The sequence below is a fragment of the Heterodontus francisci genome, chromosome 7, assembly GCF_036365525.1.
Source record: "Heterodontus francisci isolate sHetFra1 chromosome 7, sHetFra1.hap1, whole genome shotgun sequence".
Lineage (NCBI taxonomy): Eukaryota > Metazoa > Chordata > Chondrichthyes > Heterodontiformes > Heterodontidae > Heterodontus > Heterodontus francisci.
Genome location: NC_090377.1, coordinates 68,933,165 through 68,953,960, shown reverse-complemented (window position 1 = coordinate 68,953,960; position 20,796 = coordinate 68,933,165). Strand labels below are relative to the sequence as shown.

At 45.1% G+C, this 20,796-nt stretch overlaps 1 protein-coding gene across 4 annotated transcripts in view; it reads right to left on the bottom strand.

Annotated features, from left to right (window-relative positions):
- Window positions 1–8,864: 8,864 nt before the first annotated feature.
- mettl8 (methyltransferase 8, methylcytidine) overlaps window positions 8,865–20,796 on the bottom strand; it is a 65,661-nt gene continuing 53,729 nt past the window's right edge. For 2 of the 4 annotated variants that reach the window (XM_068035350.1, XM_068035352.1), the window contains one exon: window positions 8,865–9,209. In XM_068035350.1, coding sequence (XP_067891451.1) covers window positions 9,061–9,209 — 149 coding nt within the window. In that variant the 3' untranslated portion in view covers window positions 8,865–9,060. The remainder of the gene's footprint in view (window positions 9,210–20,796) is intronic. The other 2 variants (XM_068035351.1, XR_010975341.1) reach the window with 2 other exon arrangements.

Below are 20,796 nucleotides of genomic sequence, written 5' to 3'. Positions count from 1 at the left end.
ATTGAGGAGGTGGTGCTGGAGATCAGCATAGTCTTAGCATAGTCTTGGCATAACTGGCCGTCGAAGATGGGGCATGGGGGTCTCTAAGCCACCTGATGACAGAACTAAATATCAGCCAGCCACATGATATACAACACTCAGTCATGTTGACTCGATGTCAAAAGACAGTAAAATATGATCATGTGCATAGTGATAACTTCAAATATCATTGACAGTATTCATTCACACCTTTTATCTCCCACAGGGCTTTTGCACATCCAGCAGGAGGTCGTTGACCTCACAGCTGCTGGCTCCTCAGAGCAGCTCAATCCCTCTGAGATAAAAACAAGAAAATGCTGGAAATACTCAGCAGGTCTGGCAGCATCTGTGGAGAGAGAGGCAGAGTTAACGTTTCAGGTCAGTGACCCTTCTTCGGAACTGGCAAATATTAGAAATGTCAAAGGTTATAAGCAAGTAAAGCTGGGGTGGGGCAAGAGATAACAAAGGAGAAGGTGTAGATTGGACAAGGCCACAGAATAGCTGACCAAAAGGTCATGGAGCAAAGGCAAACAATATGTTAATGGTGTGTTGAAAGCCAAAACATTAGTACAGATAGGGTGTTAATGGACTGAAGATTGAACAGCAGCAAGTACAAACATGAAAAAAAGTGGGTAAGCAAATTGAACAAACTAAGATGAAATGAAATAAACATACAAAAAAAATGTAAAAAATGTAAAAAAGAAAAAATAACTAAAAATAAAAGTAAAATGGAGGGCCCATCATGCTCTGAAATTATTGAACTCAATGTTCAGTCCGGCAGGCTATAGTGTGCCTAATCGGTAAATGAGATGCTGTTTCTCGAGCTTGTGTTGATGTTCACTGGAACACTGCAGCAAGCCCAGGATAGAGATCTGAGCATGAGATCAGCGGGGAGTGTTGAAATGGCAAGCAACCGGAAGCTCAGGGTCCTGCTTGCGGACTGAGCGTAGGTGTTCCACAAAGCGGTCACCCAGTCTGCGTTTGGTCTCCCCAATGTAGAGGAGACCACATTGTGAGCAGTGAATACAGTAAACTACATTGAAAGAAGTACAAGTAAATTGCTGCTTCACCTGAAAGGAGTGTTTGGGGCCTGGGATAGTGAGGAGAGAGGAGGTAAATGGGCAGGTATTACACCTCCTGTGATTGCAGGGGAAGGTGCCATGGGAAGGGGACGAGGTGGTGGGGGTAATGGAGGAGTGGACCAGGGTGTCACGTAGGAAACGATCCCTTTGGAATGCTGACAGGGGAAGGGAGGGGAAGATGCGTTTGGTAGTGGCATCACACTGGAGGTGGCGGAAATGGCGGAGGATGATCCTTTGGATATGGAAGCTGATGGGGTGGAAAGTGAGGACAATGGGAACCCTGTCCCGGTTGTGGGAGGGAGGGGAAGGGGTGAGGGTAGAGGTGCGGGAAATGGGCCAGACACGGTTGAGGGCCCTGTCAACAATAGTGGGGGGGAATCCTCGATTGAGGAAAAAGGAAGACATATCAGAAGCACCGTCATGGAAGGTAGCATCATCAGAGCAGATGCTTCGGAGACGGAGAAACTGGGAGAATGAAATGGAGTCCTTACAGGAGGCAGGGTGTGAAGAAGTGTAGTCGAGGTAGCTGTGGGAGTCGGTGGGCTTATAATGGATATTAGTAGACAGCCTATCCCCAGAGATGGAGACAGAGAAGTCGAGGAAGGGAAGGGAAGTGTCAGAGATGGACCATGTAAAGGTGAGAGAAGGGTGGAAATTGGAAGCAAAATTGATAAAAGTTTTCCAGTTCGGGGATGGAGCAGGAAACAGCACTGATACAGTCATCAATGTACTGGAAAAAGAGTTGGGGGAGGGAGCCTGAGTAGGACTGGAACAAAGAATGCTCGACATATCCCACAAAAAGACAGGCATAACTAGGACCCATGCGGGTACCCATAGCAACACCTTTTACTTGAATGAAGTGAGTGGAGTTGAAGGAGAAGTTGTTCAATATGAGAACAAGTTCACTTACCCTCTGAGGGTGCACTGTCCCAGGACCTATGCAAACCATGCAGCAGCTCAGATGCTTGTACTTCAGTGGGACCAGTTAGAGAGATAATTGGGTTTTCACATAGTGACTCACACTTCACAAGTAAGCAACAGCAGATGGTGGAGTCAGGGACAATGATGGAGTGTCTGTGTTGGAGGGCACAAGCCTCTCAAAGATCTAGTCAGCTGGTTTTAGCGGCTGTATCCTGGGGAACATCGATGTAGAGGAAAATCATTGAGCAGCATCAAAGATTGTGCAATGTACTGAAAAGCATTCCAAGCTCAATGTCCAAGATTACAGACAGATTGGAGGCATCCCCATCAAGCATGAGTGGGATGCTTTTACAGGCCGTTGTGATGATGTCTTCTTCCGTGGATAGAGCGGCCAACAGCATGGCGCATCAAACGTGGCAATCAAATGACCGCATACAAGCCTTCAGCAAGGACTTGCACACTCTGGCTACCCAAGCCTTGGCATTTCAGCGCCCCACCGATCTACAGCAAAGTGTTCTCCAACACAATGGCAGCAGAGAAGTGTGGCTTGCCGATGAGAGGGATGATGGCAAAAGGGTACATGGAAGTGGGGACTTTGCTCAAAGCGCTTTCATTTCTCACCCATTACTCCACCCCCTTCATTCAATACCTGACATGTCGCCTCGTGCCCCTAAAACCATCTTCCCCTGCACAGGTACAGGTGCAGCAGTGTGTGGAAGGTCTCCAAACCCAGAGGATGTTGGCCAAGAGCAGCTCAACAGTCACAGCAGGGATGTGAGCAGTAGTCTCAGCTTCTGCTGAAGGTACAGGGGTTGCACCACATAGAAACAATAGGAAAAGGAAAAGTAAAGATTTGTAGTTACACAAGGGTATGCATATGGGCATGTTACACATTTTGTACTGTTAAGTCTTGTTTGCTCATTCGACGCACATAAAATAGTTTTGCACCAATTTTCGGTGTTGCCCATTCTTTGTTGCTGGCCTTTTCAGTTGTTTGATGACAAATAGGAAGACCTGAATTGATGTGACCAGTGGAGAGATGTGGAAAGGATGCTTAGTTTTTGCAGGACTGCTTTGTGTTAGTGGTATTGTGAGGGGAGCGGTGGGCTGGCTGTGGGAAGACAAAAGTGGCTTTTGCATGAGGTTCTCAGATGGGTGCCCTATTAGACCTAAGTGAACCTCACAATAATCAGGGAATCCTGACTAGCAGTGGCCAGATTTTGTGTTGGAGGCGGGTCTCCTGGCACCAGGCTGAAAAGGCAGGAGAAAGCCCACCTCTGCCTTTTTGCGCCCACCACCCCCCACTCTCCAGAGCAATCCTCTGGTCATTTTGAATCTAAGTTTCACGAGCTGGGATCTCCCTCCCTTTAAAGACAGGTATCCACCTCGAAGAAGAACTGCCAGCCAATCAGAGTGCCAGCAGTTCAGCAGTGCTACCGGGAGCGATGGCCATTGCTGGTACTTCAGAGGCCTTGGATACAGGTCCAGCGCTGGAACCCCGGACCTCACGTAAGTGAGGTGGGGTCGCCGGGGCAAGTCTGGAATGTCCAGGTGAGGGGTAGGGGGTTGGAGGGGTGGTCATGCAGTCCAGGGAGAAGAAGGTCGTGGGCAGTAAAGTGGTTCCTGGTGGGGTTCCTCCGTGGGGCACAGATTGCCACAGAGGAGAGATTCCACCCCACTCCCCCCAGGCCTGCAAGGAATGCGCCTTGCAATACAAGGCATCCTCCCCCCATCACTGGTAAGATCCCAGCCGCAGTGGGAAGAGGCCCTTAACTGGCCGTTAATAGGCCACTTAAGAGCCTCCATTGGCATCTGGGCGTGAGGGCTGTCGTTGGCCTCTCCTGCCCTTGCTAAAATCGCTTGGCAATGGGCCCTCTGCCGCCCCCCTCCCCAACCCGTCCCAATTCTCCGTGCTCCCCTGCCTCTGACCCCACCTCAGGAAACCCATAAAATCCAGTCCAATGCGTGCCTCTGATGGTGCACTCCCTTTATCACCTCCCACCTCCTCATCTTCCTCGTTCACGGAATCCTTCAAAGAGGTTCTCTGCTCTGTGCCTTGATCCTCCTGAAGGTCCAAACCTCACTGCTGAGCAATGTTGTGTAGAATGCAGCACACTATGACTATTCTGGAGACCCTGGATGGTGCCTACTGAAGGACAGCTGCAGATTTGTCCAGGCACTTGAAGCACATTGGCATGCTGATGGCTTGTTCGTTGGCACAGCTGGATGTCATATGGCATTCATCGTAGCACTCCTGGTCGTCATTCCTCGTGTTTCTGAGAGGTGTGATTAGCCACATTTTAAGTGGATATCCCTAGACTCCGAACAGCCAGCTGAAACACTGCTTTCAGATACGGACGTCTGGGAGGGTGGATTGCTGTATGACAAAAGCATCGGGCAACTGCCTGAGAATCTTGTGCACATCTGCATGAAGATCTTTTAGTGGACAACCAGCTGCACGTTGATGGAATAGATACTCCTGGGTAATCTATGGTTACCTTAATTGACACATGTGCAGTTGATGATGCTCAGCACCTGCAGGAAGCCAGCCAGAGACACAATTCCGGGCATCCGCTCATTTGGATTGGTGCCATCGTAGGCAAAGTTGATATAACTAGAGAACCTGGCAAACAAGCCATCAGTCACCTGTCTTGAGCATTTGAGGGTCGCTGACTGCAAAATCCTGCAGAAGAGACCTGGAAGAATCCAGAGGCAAAAAAGTTGAAGGCGGTGGTGACTTTGACAGCCACTAGTAAAGTGCAACCACCAGGTCTGGCTGGTACCAGGTCTTGTTCCAGCAGCCTGCAATAACTGCTACCATCTCACACAGCACCTGAGCCTCCTGAGGCATTGGTGTTCTGACATGCCAGGAAGCTTATCCTCTGCCTGTACACCCTGAAATGCAGGTACGGCCTCCTGTGAGCTACACGTCTCTGCTCATCCCCTCTCTAATGCGGAGCTACAGATCTGTGATCATCAGGCTGCGGCTTGCATTGTTGCTGGTGCTGTGGCATTCATCTTGTTCCTCGGCTGACATCTAATCTAAGACAGCATAAGCTCGATCAGATCAGAGCTCCAAAATGCAGATCAAACCTTCAAAGCATAGATGATACCTCCAGAGTGTTGAAGAAGCCTCCAAACTGTAAAGTAACCTCTCAGAAATCCTGTGAGAAAACCCTTTCTCACAAGCAGGTAAGAAAACCCCCATCAGTACTGAATACTTATTGAGAAGATGCTGCTAAGCCACCTGTGCTGTTCAGGAGGGAGTTCCTGGATTTTGACCCAGTGACAGTGAAGAAATGGCAATATAGTCCAAGTCAGGATGATGTGTGACTTGGGGGGAACTTGCAGGTAGTGGCGTTCCCAACCTAGGGGGTTGATGGTGCAGAAATCTTTGAAGGTGGCAGGACAGGTTAACAAAGCAGTTAATAAAGTATATGGGATCCTGGACTTTATAAATATAGGCATAAAATACAAAGGCCAGGCAGTTATGCTAAACATATATGAAGTACTCATTTGGTCCAGCAATTCTGGGCATCACACTTTAGGAAGAATGTGATGGCCTTGGTAATTTACTAGAATGCTTCCAGGGATGAGGATTACAGTTAATTAATAGACTGGAGAAGCTGGTGTTGTATTCCTTAGAGCAGCGAAGGCCAAGAGGATATTTGATAGAGGTGTTTAAAGTCATGCAGCATTTAGATACAGTAAATAAACTGTTTTCAGTGGCTGAAGGGTTGATAACCAGAAGGCACAGATTTAAGTTGATTGGCAAAAGAACCACAAGTGACAAGAGGAAAAACCTTTTTATGCAACAAGTGGTTAGGATTTTGAAATTCAATGCCAGATTACAGCAGCCTTTAAAAATTTATAGGTAAATACCTGAAGTAGAACAAATTGCAGGGGAAAGAGCAGGGAAGTGGAACTAACAGAATTGCTCTTTGAAAGAGCTGGTGCAGACTTGATGGGCCGAAGACCTTCTTCCGTCCTGCACTCGTCTTTGATTCTATGATTATTGGCATTTTCGCTGGCATAGCTTCAGCTCTCTGTTGCTGTTGTGTACTCACATTGCTCTGACTGGAAAGTTTCAGGAAATCCATAGACTCAGTTAAAATTCAAAATCCATCTCAACATCTCTCTAATTGAGCACGTGTTAAGTTGCAAGCTGCCTCTCCCCAGGGATTGCTCACACACAGCCAAACATGCTTCAGTAAAACCTGGAAATCAACAAGCTGGAGCCAGGTTCCCAACGCGCTGCCCATTTAGCCAGTTTTTTTAATCCTCACCTGCTCCCAAAACCCACACATTCCTGCACATTAAAATCATACCCTATGATTCAACAGTTGCAATGTGATCCAACTTTGCAAATGATGCCAAATTGGAAGTGGTAGGGAACAGCTGTTTCTGATACAGCAGTCAAGGAACTAAAGAAGAATCTAGACAACGTTTGCTAGTGGGCAGAACAATGGCAGACGAAATTCAATACAGATAAATGAAACCTGTTACACTTTGGAAAAAAAGTGGGACACGTTTAGTCAACTAAGTGTGTTCTGGGCGCCAAAGCATAAGGGAGAAACCCAAGCCCTGGAAATGATGTAGAGAAGGAACATGAGACTGATCCTCACTTTTTAAAAGAGGGGAATGTGAGAGAACCTTAAAGATGCATAAGAGTGGATTACAACAGATTAATCAAAGTATGATTTCAAGTTAAACCACAGCTGTAGAATAAGAAGATGCAAGTATAAACTTGTTAATGGCAAGTTCAGAACTACTGTTAGGAGTAGTGATTAATAACTGGAGCAGTCTCCTGAGTAGGATGAAGGGACAAAATCTCATCATCCAAGAAGCAGTTAGATGCTGTCATGAAGAGAATACAGGTTTCTACAGAAGGACAAACTCGTGGTCTCATTGGCATTTTTCTTTGTGTGCTATGAATGCAACTTACAAAACTTCCCTTTGGTAATTAGCTGGTGTAACAGAGTGGAAAGACAGAGGCCTCAAAATCAATCATTTGGTTGAAATGAGCACAAAGGCTTGGAACTGGACTGGATGTGCAATAGATTTTACAAGTAACAATAATTTTCAAGCAACAGTAATTTAGCAAATTATCATTAATCTGCATTTAAATGCCTGTTTATAAAAAGCAGAGCTGCCTGCAAGTAAACAGTGGTGAGTTCCACCAGCAGGAACCCAGTGATAACCAACATAGACCTATTGAATGGATATGGAGTGCTGATATACAGCTGTATGTGGCGATACCTTTTCCTGTTCTAAACATTGAGGGTTGTTAATCTCAAATAACTATGATGCTGCTACAGTTGTAATCTTATACATACGAACATACAAATTAGGAGCAGGAGTAGGCCACTCGGCCCTTCGAGGCTGCTCTGCCATTCAATAAGTTCATGGCTGAACTGATTACTCCATATTTCCACCTATCCCGATAACCTTCCACCCCCTTGCTTATCAAGAATCTATCTACCTTAAAAATATTCAAAGACTCTGCTCCCACCGTCTTTTGAGGAAGAGAATTCCAAAGGCTCACGACCCTCAGAGAAAAAAGTTCTCATCTCTGTCTTAAATGGGCGACCCCTTATTTTTAAACAGTGACCCATAGTTCTAGATTCTCCCACAAGGGGAAACAGCCTTTCCACATCCACCCTGTCAAGACCCCTCAGGATTTTATATGTTTCAATCAAGTAGCCTCTTACTCTTCTAAATTCCAGCAGATTCAAGCATAGCCTGTCCAATCTTTCCTCGTAAGACAGCCCATCCATTCCAGGTATTAGTCTTGTAAGCCTTCCCTGTACTGCCTCCAACGCATTTACATCCTTCCTTAAATAAGGAGACCAGTACTGTACACAGTACTGCAGATGTGGTGGTCCCCTCGCAATAACCAACAACATTCTATTAGTTTTCCTAATTACGTGCTGTACCTGCATACTAACCTTTTGCGAATCAGGCACTAGGACACCCCTCTGCATCTCAGAGCTCTGCAATCTCTCACCATTTAAATAATATGCTTCTTTTTTATTCTTCCTGCCAAAGTGCACAATTTCCCACTTTCCCACATTATATTCCATTTGCCAGGTCTTTGCCCACTCACTTAACCTATCAATATCCCTTTGTAGCCCCCTTATGTCCTCTTCACAAGTTACTTTCCTACCTATGTTTGTGTCGTCAGCAAATTTAGCTACCGTACCTTTGGTCCCTTCATCTAAGTCATTTATATCATTTGTAAAAAGTTGAGGCCCCAGCACAGATTCCCGTGGCACACCACTCATTACATTTTGCAAACAGAAAATGACCCATTTATGCCTACTCTCTGTTTCCTGTTAGCTAGCCAATCTTCTATCCATGCCAATATGTTACCCCCTACACTATGAGCTTTTATTTTCTGCAATAACCTTTGCTGTGGCACCTTATCAAATGCCTTCTGGAAATCTAAGTACAGTACATCCACCGGTTCCCCTTTATCCACAGCACATGTAACTCCTTCAAAGAACTCCAATAAATTGGTTAAACATGATTTCCCTTTCACAAAACCCATGTTCATTCTGCCTGATTACCGTGACTTTTTTCTAAATGCCCTGCTATAATGTCTTTAATAAGAGCTTCTAACATTTGCTCTAAGACAGATGTTAAGCTAACTGGCCTGTAATTTCCTGCTTTCTGTCTCTCTCCCTTTTTGAATAAAGGAGTTACATTCGCTATTTTCCAATCTAACGGAACTGATGGCTATATCGCTGATATTTGAGAGAATACATTCTGGCATACAGCACCTTTGAGAAGTTGTTTAAGTATCTTTTCCATATGCAAAAATTGGCACACAGCACAGTCAAGTATGTCAAACAAACTTTAATAGCCTCTTGCAGATACACTGTAGTACACAAAAGACAAATTGGATAGTGAAGAAATAAGGATAAAATATGCCAATACTTTAAAGGTATATAAGAAACTAACAGAATAGTGACAATTTTTCCACCTGGAGCAACACTGTTTAAAGGAGATCCATAAATTAAGATTGAAGATATCTATTTTAACATTTTATAGAGGGCTTTTGGTATTTGCATTGCACCCAAATACGGTGCATTGCGATTCTCTTTTTGCGGTTAACTTGGAGTCGTCGATCCATTAAATTTTGAACTTCTTTCAATCCAGCTGAAACGAATATATGTGCAATTTCTTCTGCCAAAAAACATGATTAATAAAAAACGATTATAATAGCAAGATACATATAATTAGCCGTCTGGTTAAAATAATTTTTGGTGCCTACAATTATTAAAGTTGTGGACCAGACAAAGAACTACTGTGAATAGGAACAGAACAGAAACCCACATTGATAGAAGATTTCTTCTTTATCTACATGCACCATATATATAGGGCCAATAAAACAAATGAAGTACTTTCTACAATATGAACATTGCCAATGTTTCTTCCCTTCCTATCACCCAAGTGGCTCTTCAGCTATCATTCTGAACATCACTTTAAAAAGGATAATGTATCAAATTCAAAAGAACATCTTGGGCCAAAATAAACACAAATAGAATGTAAAGATCATCTATAGGCATATTAACAGTAAAAGTGTTGTCAAAGGAGCAGTGGGGTCAATTAACAGCGAAAATGGGCATCTATTGGTGGAGACAGAAGACATGGCTGAAGTACTAAATGACTACATTGCATCAGTGTTTGCCAAGGAAGAGGATTTCTTAAATGGTGAGAGGTTGGGAAGTGTTGATGTCCAAAGGGACCTGGGTATTCTTGTTCATGAGTCAATAAAAGCCAGTATGCTGGTGCAGCAAGCAATTAGGAAGGCAAATGGTATGTTGCCCTTCATTGCTAGGGGATTTGAGTACTGGAGTAAAGAAGTCTTGCTGCAATTGTATAGAGCCTTGGTGAAACCGCACCTGGAGTATTGTGTATAGTTTTGGTCTCCTCATCTAAGGAAGGATATACTTGCCTTAGAGGGAGTGCAACAGAGGTTCACCAGACTAATCCCTGGGAAGGTGGGATTGTCTTATGAGGAGAGATTGCAGAAACTGGGCCTGTATTCTCTAGAGTTTAGAAGAATGATAGGTGATCTCATTGAAACTTACAAAATTCTTACAGGGCGTGACAGACAATGACCATCAGGGTAGATCAGGATAAGATGTTTGCTCTGGTTGGTGAGTCTAGTACACGGGGGCACAGTCTCAGAATAAGGGGAAAGCCATTTGAGACTGAGATGAGGAGGAATTTCTTTACTCAGAGGGTGGTGAATCTTTGGAATTCTCTTGAATGAGAAAGGCATAGAGGGATATGGAATTAATGCAGGCAGGTGGGATTAGAATAGATAGGCATTATGGTCGGCATGGACGCGGTGGGTTGAAGGGCCTGTTTCTATGCTGTACGACTCTATGACTTTGCCAAAGCTATGGTAAATGTGGTTGCCGGATCCAGATGAGATATAGATAAAGAGGTGCTCGAAAGGCTTAGACAGTACTAAAAGTAGATAAGTCATCTGGTTGGGATGGGACACATCCTAGGTTGCTGAGGGAAGTGAGGCTAAAAATTTCAGGAAAAAGGGTAAAAATAACACGGGTGAGTGTGCGCAATTGGGTGCGGGTGAGGGGTTAAATTGAGAAAATTTATTGAAGAAGGGATACACTTGCATTGGAGGCAGTTCAGAGAAGGTTCAATAGGTTGATTCCTGGGATGAAGGGGTTGCCTTAAGAGCAGGGCCCTACCAAATTCATGGTAAAATTTTACAAATTTCATGGTCACTGTTTTTTGAGAATCGTGAATTTCACAATTTCACATATTTAAATCATAAATTACATGGTGTCACAACAAACCATGAAAATGATCTATTTTAAACAAAAAAGGCAAAGGTTTCTGGTTTCAAATGGCATTTATTGTATACTCAAAAACTATGGTAAAAAGCTGACTATAAACAGGTCACATTCTTTACTCACTGAAGTCAGTGGTTGAACGTGAGCATGGAGCAACCTGCAACTGTCTCTTCATTCCGTCTCTGCGCTGTGAACACCTGTCCGTGTTTAGATACAACTCTCTCCGCATCCACAGAGTTTGTTGGAATTGTCCTCACAATGTATAGCAGAAACCTTCGGTAGGTAGTCCGGTTGTTGTTTATTTAAACTCAGCAAACAATCACCATTTTTCACATTACGTTGAATGAATGTCCACAGCTTTGGGTGATCAAGTTTTCCAATAGTATGTTGCCGCTTGCAAAAACATCCACAAGTTCCAATGTAAAAAGAAATAAAATTGTTGCTTGTTTATTTCCCCCCCACCCCCCCCAAGTTCCCTTTCCAGTAGCGTCAGATGCGTTCTTTCTGCTGCGATGGCTTTCGGACTGAGAGTGGCACTGAACTACTGCCTGCTGTGTGTGATCCAACGAAACACTGCAGCTTGTACGAAACAGTATACATCATCGGTAGGCAGAATTTGGCTTCTGAATTATTTCACTCGATGTACTGCAGTAATGGTTGTGGTGGTTTTTGATTTGCTCATTCTGGAATTCTCACCGTCTCGCTAGTACTTGAGACTGCTTCTCTCAAAACTGCACAGGAAGCCCTTCCTCATCTAGCAATCAGCGAGCTGAGTGTTGCGTCAATCAGTAAAACACGGGAAGTTTGTAAAATGGCCAATTTCACAGAGGACCCGAGATTTCACAGTCCATGACGCATTTTTCATGGCAATGAATTTGGAAGGGCGCTACTTATGAGGAAAAGTTGAGCCTATACTCATTGGAGTTTAGAAGAATGAGAGATGATCTTATTGAAACATGCAAGATTCTGAGGTGGTTTAACAAACTAGATGCTGAGAGGATGTTTCCCCTTGTGGCAGAAATCTAGAAATAGGGGACACTGCTTCAGAATTAGGAATCTCCCATTTAAAACAGAGATTAGGAGGAATTTCTTCTCTCAGAGGGGCGATAATTTTTGGAATTCTCTACTCCAGAGAGTAGTGGAAGCTGAGTCATTGAATATAATCAAGGCGGAGTTAGACAGATTTTTTATCTACAAGGGTCAAAGGTTATAGGAGGCAAGCAGGAAAGTGGAGTTGAGGCCATGATCAGATCAGCCATGATCTTTTTGAATGGCAGAGCAAACTTGAGGAGCTGAATGGCCTACACCTGCTCTTATTTCTTATGTTATTATGCATTAGGTAGCTGGTTCCAACCTGCCAACTTCTGTGTTTTACTGAGGCAAGACAAGGGGTGGGCAGCCAACCCACTTCCAAGAGGCAGGTTAGCATTTTAAATATGCTAATGAGGCTGGCAGCCTCTGAATTAACCTGCTTTACAGATTTTATGGTGAATGGCCAAGTCTCAGGGAGCTTCAGGGAGAACTACGTGCCTTTTTCAGCACCATCTGTAGGTCAGGAGAAGCAGGTATGCTTCCCTTGGTTGCCCAAGCTCCTCTCCATCAGATCCATCCACTGCACCTTTCCCCAGGGTCACATATAGACCCCAACCTGATCCTGTGGCCTGCTCTGGAGCGGTCCCTGCCCAACTGGAAGCCAAACCTGTCAATGAGGCTGACTTCTTGGCGGGTCACCTGACTGAGTTTTTTGATGATGTAACTGAGAGGGCGGATGAGGGCAGTTTAGTTAATAAAAGCAAAATACTGCGGATGCTGGAAATCTGAAATAAAAACAAGAAATGCTGGAACCACTCAGCAGGTCTGGCAGCATCTGTGGAAAGAGAAGCAGAGTTAACGTTTCGGGTCAGTGACCATTCTTCGGAACCCCCGAAACGTTAACTCTGCTTCTCTTTCCACAGATGCTGCCAGACCTGCTGAGTGGTTCCAGCATTTCTTGTTTTTATTTCAGTTTAGTTAATGTTGTGTACATGGACTTTCAAAAGACATTTAATAAAGTACCACATATTAGGCTTGTTAACAAAAGTGAAGCACATGGGATAAAAAGGGGCAGTAGAAGCATGGCTACAAAATCGGCTCAGGAATAGAAAGCAGAGTTGTGGTGAATGGCTGTCTTTCGGACTGGAGGAAGGTATACAGTAGAGTTCCTCCAAGGTTCAGTACTAAAACCACTGTTGCTTTTGATATACATTAATGACTTGGAGATATAGAGGACACAATTTTGGAATCTGCAGATGGCACAAAGCTTGGAAGTGTAGTAAACTGTGAGCAAGATAGGAGTAGACTTCAAGAGGACATAGACAGGCTCGTGGAATGGGCAGACACATGGAGGGTGAAATTCAATGCAAAAAAGTCTGAAGTAATCCATTTTGGTCAGAAGAATGAAGAGTGGCAATACATGCTAAATGGTACAATTTTAAAGTTGGACCATGAAGAGAGAGACATGGGTGTTTGTGCACAAATCTTTGAAGGTGGCAGAACTAGTTAACAAAGTAGTTAATAAAGCATATGAAATCCTGGATTTTATAAATAGGGACATAGAGTACAAAAGCCAGAAAGTTATGCTCAACCTATATAAAACACTAGTTTGGCCCCAATGAGAGTATTGTGTCCAGTTTGGGGCACCACACTTTATGAAGGATGTGAAGGCTTTGGAGATGGTATAAAAGAGAAATTTACTAGAATGGATCCAGCAATGAGGGATTACAGTTATGTGCATAGACTGGAGAAGCTGGGGTTGTTTTCTTTCGAGCGCAGAAGACTAAGATGATTTGATGGAGGTGTTTAAAACCTTGAAGGGGTTAGATAGAGTAAATAAAAAGAAAGTTTCCAATGGCCAAAGGGTTGATAACCAGAGGGCACAGATTTAAGGCAAAGACCTGCAGGTTGATAGGTAAATTGGCCATTAGCAATTGCCCCTAGTATAGGTAGGTTGTAGGGAAATATAGACAGGTGGGGATGTGGTAGGAATAAGTGTTCTTTTGGGCCTCCTTATCTCGAGAGACAATGGATACGCGCCTGGAGGTGGTCAGTGGTTTGTGAAGCAGCGCCTGGAGTGGCTATAAAGGCCAATTCTGGAGTGACAGGCTCTTCCACAGGTGCTGCAGAGAAATTTGTTTGTTGGGGCTGTTGCACAGTTGGCTCTCCCCTTGCGCCTCTGTCTTCTTTCCTGCCAACTACTAAGTCTCTTCGACTCGCCACAATTTAGCCCTGTCTTTATGGCTGCCCGCCAGCTCTGGCGAATGCTGGCAACTGACTCCCACGACTTGTGATCAATGTCACACGATTTCATGTCGCGTTTGCAGACGTCTTTATAACGGAGACATGGACGGCCGGTGGGTCTGATACCAGTGGCGAGCTCGCTGTACAATGTGTCTTTGGGGATCCTGCCATCTTCCATGCGGCTCACATGGCCAAGCCATCTCAAGCGCCGCTGACTCAGTAGTGTGTATAAGCTGGGGGTGTTGGCCGCTTCAAGGACTTCTGTGTTGGAGATATAGTCCTGCCACCTGATGCCAAGTATTCTCCGAAGGCAGCGAAGATGGAATGAATTGAGACGTCGCTCTTGGCTGGCATACGTTGTCCAGGCCTCGCTGCCGTAGAGCAAGGTACTGAGGACACAGGCCTGATACACTCGGACTTTTGTGTTCCGTGTCAGTGCGCCATTTTCCCACACTCTCTTGGCCAGTCTGGACATAGCAGTGGAAGCCTTACCCATGCGCTTGTTGATTTCTGCATCTAGAGACAGGTTACTGGTGATAGTTGAGCCTAGGTAGGTGAACTCTTGAACCACTTCCAGAGCGTGGTCGCCAATATTGATGGATGGAGCATTTCTGACATCCTGCCCCATGATGTTCGTTTTCTTGAGGCTGATGGTTAGGCCAAATTCATTGCAGGCAGACGCAAACCTGTCGATGAGACTCTGCAGGCATTCTTCAGTGTGAGATGTTAAAGCAGCATCGTCAGCAAAGAGGAGTTCTCTGATGAGGACTTTCCGTACTTTGGACTTCGCTCTTAGACGGGCAAGGTTGAACAACCTGCCCCCTGATCTTGTGTGGAGGAAAATTCCTTCTTCAGAGGATTTGAACGCATGTGAAAGCAGCAGGGAGAAGAAAATCCCAAAAAGTGTGGGTGCGAGAACACAGCCCTGTTTCACACCACTCAGGATAGGAAAGGGCTCTGATGAGGAGCCACCATGTTGAATTGTGCCTTTCATATTGTCATGGAATGAGGTGATGATACTTAGTAGCTTTGGTGGACATCCGATCTTTTCTAGTAGTCTGAAGAGACCACGTCTGCTGACGAGGTCAAAGGCTTTGGTGAGATCAATGAAAGCAATGTAGAGGGGCATCTGTTGTTCACGGCATTTCTCCTGTATCTGACGAAGGGAGAACAGCATGTCAATAGTCGATCTCTCTGCACGAAAGCCACACTGTGCCTCAGGGTAGACGCGCTCGGCCAGCTTCTGGAGCCTGTTCAGAGCGACTCGAGCAAAGACTTTCCCCACTATGCTGAGCAGGGAGATTCCACGGTAGTTGTTGCAGTCACCGCGGTCACCTTTGTTTTTATAGAGGGTGATGATGTTGGCATCGCGCATGTCCTGGGGTACTGCTCCCTCGTCCCAGCACAGGCATAGCAGTTCATGTAGTGCTGAGAGTATAGCAGGCTTGGCACTCTTGATTATTTCAGGGGTAATGCTGTCCTTCCCAGGGGCTTTTCCGCTGGCTAGGGAATCAATGGCATCACTGAGTTCCGATTTGGTTGGCTGTATGTCCAGCTCATCCATGACTGGTAGAGGCTGGGCTGCATTGAGGGCAGTCTCAGTGACAGCATTCTCCCCGGAGTACAGTTCTAGGTAGTGCTCAACCCAGCGGTCCATCTGTTTGCGTTGGTCAGTGATTATGTCCCCCGATTTAGATTTGAGGGGGGTGATCTTCTTGATGGTTGGCCCAAGAGCTCTCTTCATGCCATCATACATTCCTCTGATGTTTCCGGTGTCTGAGGCCAGCTGAATATGACTGCATAGGTGTTGCCAGTAGTCGTTTGCGCAACGCCTAGCTGTTCTTTGTGCAGTACTTCTGGCTGCTTTAAGTGCTGCGGATGTTAAATCGCTGGGGGCTTTCTTGTAGTTCAAAAGTGCAATGCGCTTAGCGGCTATGACAGGTTCCAGCTCTTCATTATGAGATTGAAACCAGTCTGCATTTCTCTTCGCACTTTTGCCGTAGGTGGTCAAAGCTGACTCATAGATGGCGTCTCTGATGTGGGCCCACTTGGTCTCAGCATCCCCTGTGGGAGTGTTTTGAAGGGCTGTTACAAGTGAATTTAGAAATTTTTGTAACAGCTGTGGGTGAGAAATTCTGCTCGTGTTGATGCGCGGGTGGCCCTTCTGCTTGGAATGATGCAACTTCTTTGGTCAAAGACCTGCAGGTTGATAGGTAAATTGGCCATTAGCAATTGCCCCTAGTATAGGTAGGTTGTAGGGAAATATAGACAGGTGGGGATGTGGTAGGAATAAGTGTAGGATTAGTATAAATGGGTGGTTGATGGTCAGCATAGACTCGGTGGGCCGAAGGGCCTGTTTCAGTGCTGTATCTCTAATGTAATGCAATTAGCAAAACAATCAGCAAAAGCATCTGATCATATACAACCTTTAGCGCCCCAAGGCTCTCCACAAGAGTGTTATCAAAAAAAATTTGACACCCAGCCACATCAGAAGATATTAGGCACATGGCAGATGACCAAAAGCTTAGTTAAAGAGGTAACTTTAAAGGAGCGTCTTAAAGGAGAAAAGAGAGGAAATGAGCCAGAGAAGTTTAGGGAGGGAATTCCAGAACTTAGGGCTTTGGCAGCTGAAGGCATGGCCGCCAATGGTGGAGTGACCAAAATCGAAATTAGAGGAATACAGCTATCTCGACACAACTTTTCAAAAAGACAGACAAAATGGGAAAGGAGGATGAGTAGCCCTCATAGTAAAGGATGACATAAGGACAGTAGTGAAAAAGGATCTTGGTTCAGAAGACCAGGAAGTAGAATCAGTATGGGTGGAGATTAGGAATAAAAAGAGTCAAAAAACATTGGTGGGAGTAGTTTATAGGCCACCTAGCACAAGGTATAGTGTTGGACAGAGCATTCAGCAAGAAATAATTGGAGCTTGTAACAAAGGCAATGTAATAATTGTGGGGTACTTAAATCTTCATACAGACTGGACAAATCAAATCGGCAAAGGTAGTCTGGAAGGTGAATTTGTAGAATTCTTTCACAACAGTTTCATAGAATCATAGCGTTATACAGCACAGAAACAGGTCCTGCGGCCATTGTGTCCATGCCTATCTATTCTAATCCCATTTTCCAGCACTTGGCCCGTAGCCTTGTATGCAATGGCATTTAAAGTGCTCATCTAGATACTTCTTAAATGTTGTGAGGGTTCCTGCCTCTACCACCCCTTCAGGCAGTGTATTCAAGATTCCAACCACCTTCTGGGTGAAAAAGGTTTGCCTCAAATCCCCTCTAAACTTCCTGCCCTTTACCTTAAATCTATGTCCCCTGGTTATTGACACCTCCACTAAGGGAAAAAGTTTCTTCCGATCTACCCTATCTATGCCCCTCATAATTTTGTATACCTCTATCAGGTCACCCCTCAGCCTTCTCTGCTCTAAGAAAAACAACCTTAGCCTATCCAGTCTCTCTTTACTCTCTTTATAGCTGAAATGCTCCAGCCCAGGCAACATCCTGGTGAATCTCCTCTGCATCCTCTCCCCTGCAATTACATCCTTCCGATAGTGTGGAAACCAGAACTGTACACAGTACTCCAGTTGTGGCCTAACTAGCGTTTTATACAGCTCCATCATAACCTCCCTGCTCTTATATTCTATACCTTGGCTAATAAAGGCAAGTATCCCATATGCCTTCCTAACCACCTTATCTACCTGTGCTGCTGCCTTCAGTGATCTATGGACAAGTGCACCAAGGTCTCTCTGACCCTCTGTACAGCCTAGGGTCCTACCATCCATTGTATATTCCCTTGCCTTATCAGTTCTCCCAAAATGCATCACCTCATACTTCTCAGGATTAAATTCCATTTGCCACTGCTCTGCCCATTTTACCAGCCCATCTACATCATCCTGTAATCTAAGGCTTTCCTCCTCACTATTTACGACATCACCAATTTTCATGCCATCTGCGAACTTACTGATCATACCTCCTATATTCACATATAAATCATTAATGGACACTACAAACAGCAAGGGTCCCAGCACCGATCCCTGTGGTACACCACTGGTCACAGGCTTCAATCGCAAAAACAACCCTCGACCATCACCCGCTGCCTCCTGCCACTAAGCCAATTTTGGATCCGATTTGCCAAATTACGCTGGATCCCACGGGCTCTTACCTTCTTGACCAATCTCCCATGCGGGACCATATCAAAAGCCTTACTGAAGTCCATGTAGACTACATCAACTGCTTTACCCTCATCTACACATCTGGTCACCTCCTCAAAAAATTCAATCAAGTTTGTTAAACATGAACCCACCCCCCCACAAAGCCATGCTGACTATCCTTGATTAATCCCTGCCTCTCCAAGTGGAGATTAATCCTGTCCCTCAGAATTTTTTCCTGGAACAAAATGTTGGGGAAACCACTAGAGATAAAGCTATTTTAAATCTAGTGTGCTATGAGGAGGGTTTAATTTGTATTCGCATAGTAAAAGATCCTTTAGAAAAAAGTGATCATAATACAACTGAATTCCACATTAAGTTGAAAGTGACATACTCCAGTCCTAAATAAGAATCTTAAACTTAAACAGTTAAGGTAATTAATTATCAGCAGAGAAAAAGTATTGGAGAAACGTAAGTGACTAAAAGCCAACAATTCCCCAGGATCTGATGGCCTACATCCTAGAGTTCTAAAAGAGGCAGTTGCAGTGATAGTGGATACACCGGTTATGATTTTCTAAAATTCCCTGGATTCTAGAACGGTCCCAATGGAATGGAAGTGAGTAAATGTAACACCACTATTCAAGAAAGGCGGGAGAGAGAAAACAGAGAACTATAGGCCAGTTAGTCTGACATCAGTTGTAGGGAAAATGCTGGAATCTATTATTAAGGAAGTCTTAGCAATGCACTTAGAAAATCAGAATATGATCAAAGTCAACAAGGTTTTACAAAAGGGAAATCATGTTCAACAAGTTTATTAGAATTGTTTGAGGATGTAACTAGTAGGGTAAAACAAAAGGGCGGCACAGTGGCGCAGTGGTTAGCACCGCAACCTCACAGCTCCAGCGACCCGGGTTCAATTCTGGGTACTGCCTGTGTGGAGTTTGCAAGTTCTCCCTGTGTCTGCGTGGGTTTCCTCCGGGTGCTCCGGTTTCCTCCCACATGCCAAAGACTTGCAGGTTGATAGGTAAATTGGCCATTATAAATTGCCCCTAGTATAGGTAGGTGGTAGGGAAATATAGGGACAGGTGGGGATGTGGTAGGAATATGGAATTAGTGTTCTTTTGGGCCTCCTTATCTCGAGAGACAATGGATACGTGCCTGGAGGTGGTCAGTGGTTTGTGAAGCAGCGCCTGGAGTGGCTATAAAGGCCAATTCTGGAGTGACAGGCTCTTCCACAGGTGCTGCAGAGAAATTTGTTTGTTGGGGCTGTTGCACAGTTGGCTCTCCCCTTGCGCCTCTGTCTTTTTTCCTGCCAACTACTAAGTCTCTTCGACTCGCCACAATTTAGCCCTGTCTTTATGGCTGCCCGCCAGCTCTGGCGAATGCTGGCAACTGACTCCCACGACTTGTGATCAATGTCACACGATTTCATGTCGCGTTTGCAGACGTCTTTATAACGGAGACATGGACGGCCGGTGGGTCTGATACCAGTGGCGAGCTCGCTGTACAATGTGTCTTTGGGGATCCTGCCATCTTCCATGCGGCTCACATGGCCAAGCCATCTCAAGCGCCGCTGACTCAGTAGTGTGTATAAGCTGGGGGTGTTGGCCGCTTCAAGGACTTCTGTGTTGGAGATATAGTCCTGCCACCTGATGCCAAGTATTCTCCGAAGGCAGCGAAGATGGAATGAATTGAGACGTCGCTCTTGGCTGGCATACGTTATCCAGGCCTCGCTGCCGTAGAGCAAGGTACTGAGGACACAGGCCTGATACACTCGGACTTTTGTGTTCCGTGTCAGTGCGCCATTTTCCCACACTCTCTTGGCCAGTCTGGACATAGCAGTGGAAGCCTTACCCATGCGCTTGTTGATTTCTGCATCTAGAGACAGGTTACTGGTGATAGTTGAGCCTAGGTAGGTGAACTCTTGAACCACTTCCAGAGCGTGGTCGCCAATATTGATGGATGGAGCATTTCTGACATCCTGCCCCATGATGTTCGTTTTCTTGAGGCTGATGGTTAGGCCAAATTCATTGCAGGCAGACGCAAACCTGTCGATGAGACTCTGCAGGCATTCTTCAGTGTGAGATGTTAAAGCAGCATCGTCAGCAAAGAGGAGTTCTCTGATGAGGACTTTCCGTACTTTGGACTTCGCTCTTAGACGGGCAAGGTTGAACAACCTGCCCCCTGATCTTGTGTGGAGGAATATGGAATTAGTGTAGGATTAGTATAAATGGGTGGTTGATGGTCGGCACAGACTCGGTGGGCCGAAGGGCCTGTTTCAGTGCTGTATCTCTTAAAAAAAACCCAGTACCTGTAGCACACTCGGATTTCCAAAAGGCATTCAATAAAGTTCCACACAAAAGGCTAATACAAAAGATAAGAGCATGTGGAGTTGGGGGTAATATATTAGTATGAATAGAGGATTGGTTAATGAATAGGAAGCAGAGAGTAGAGATAAATGAGGGATTTTCATGTTGGCAGACTGTAGCTAGTGGGTGCCGCAAGGGTCTAAGT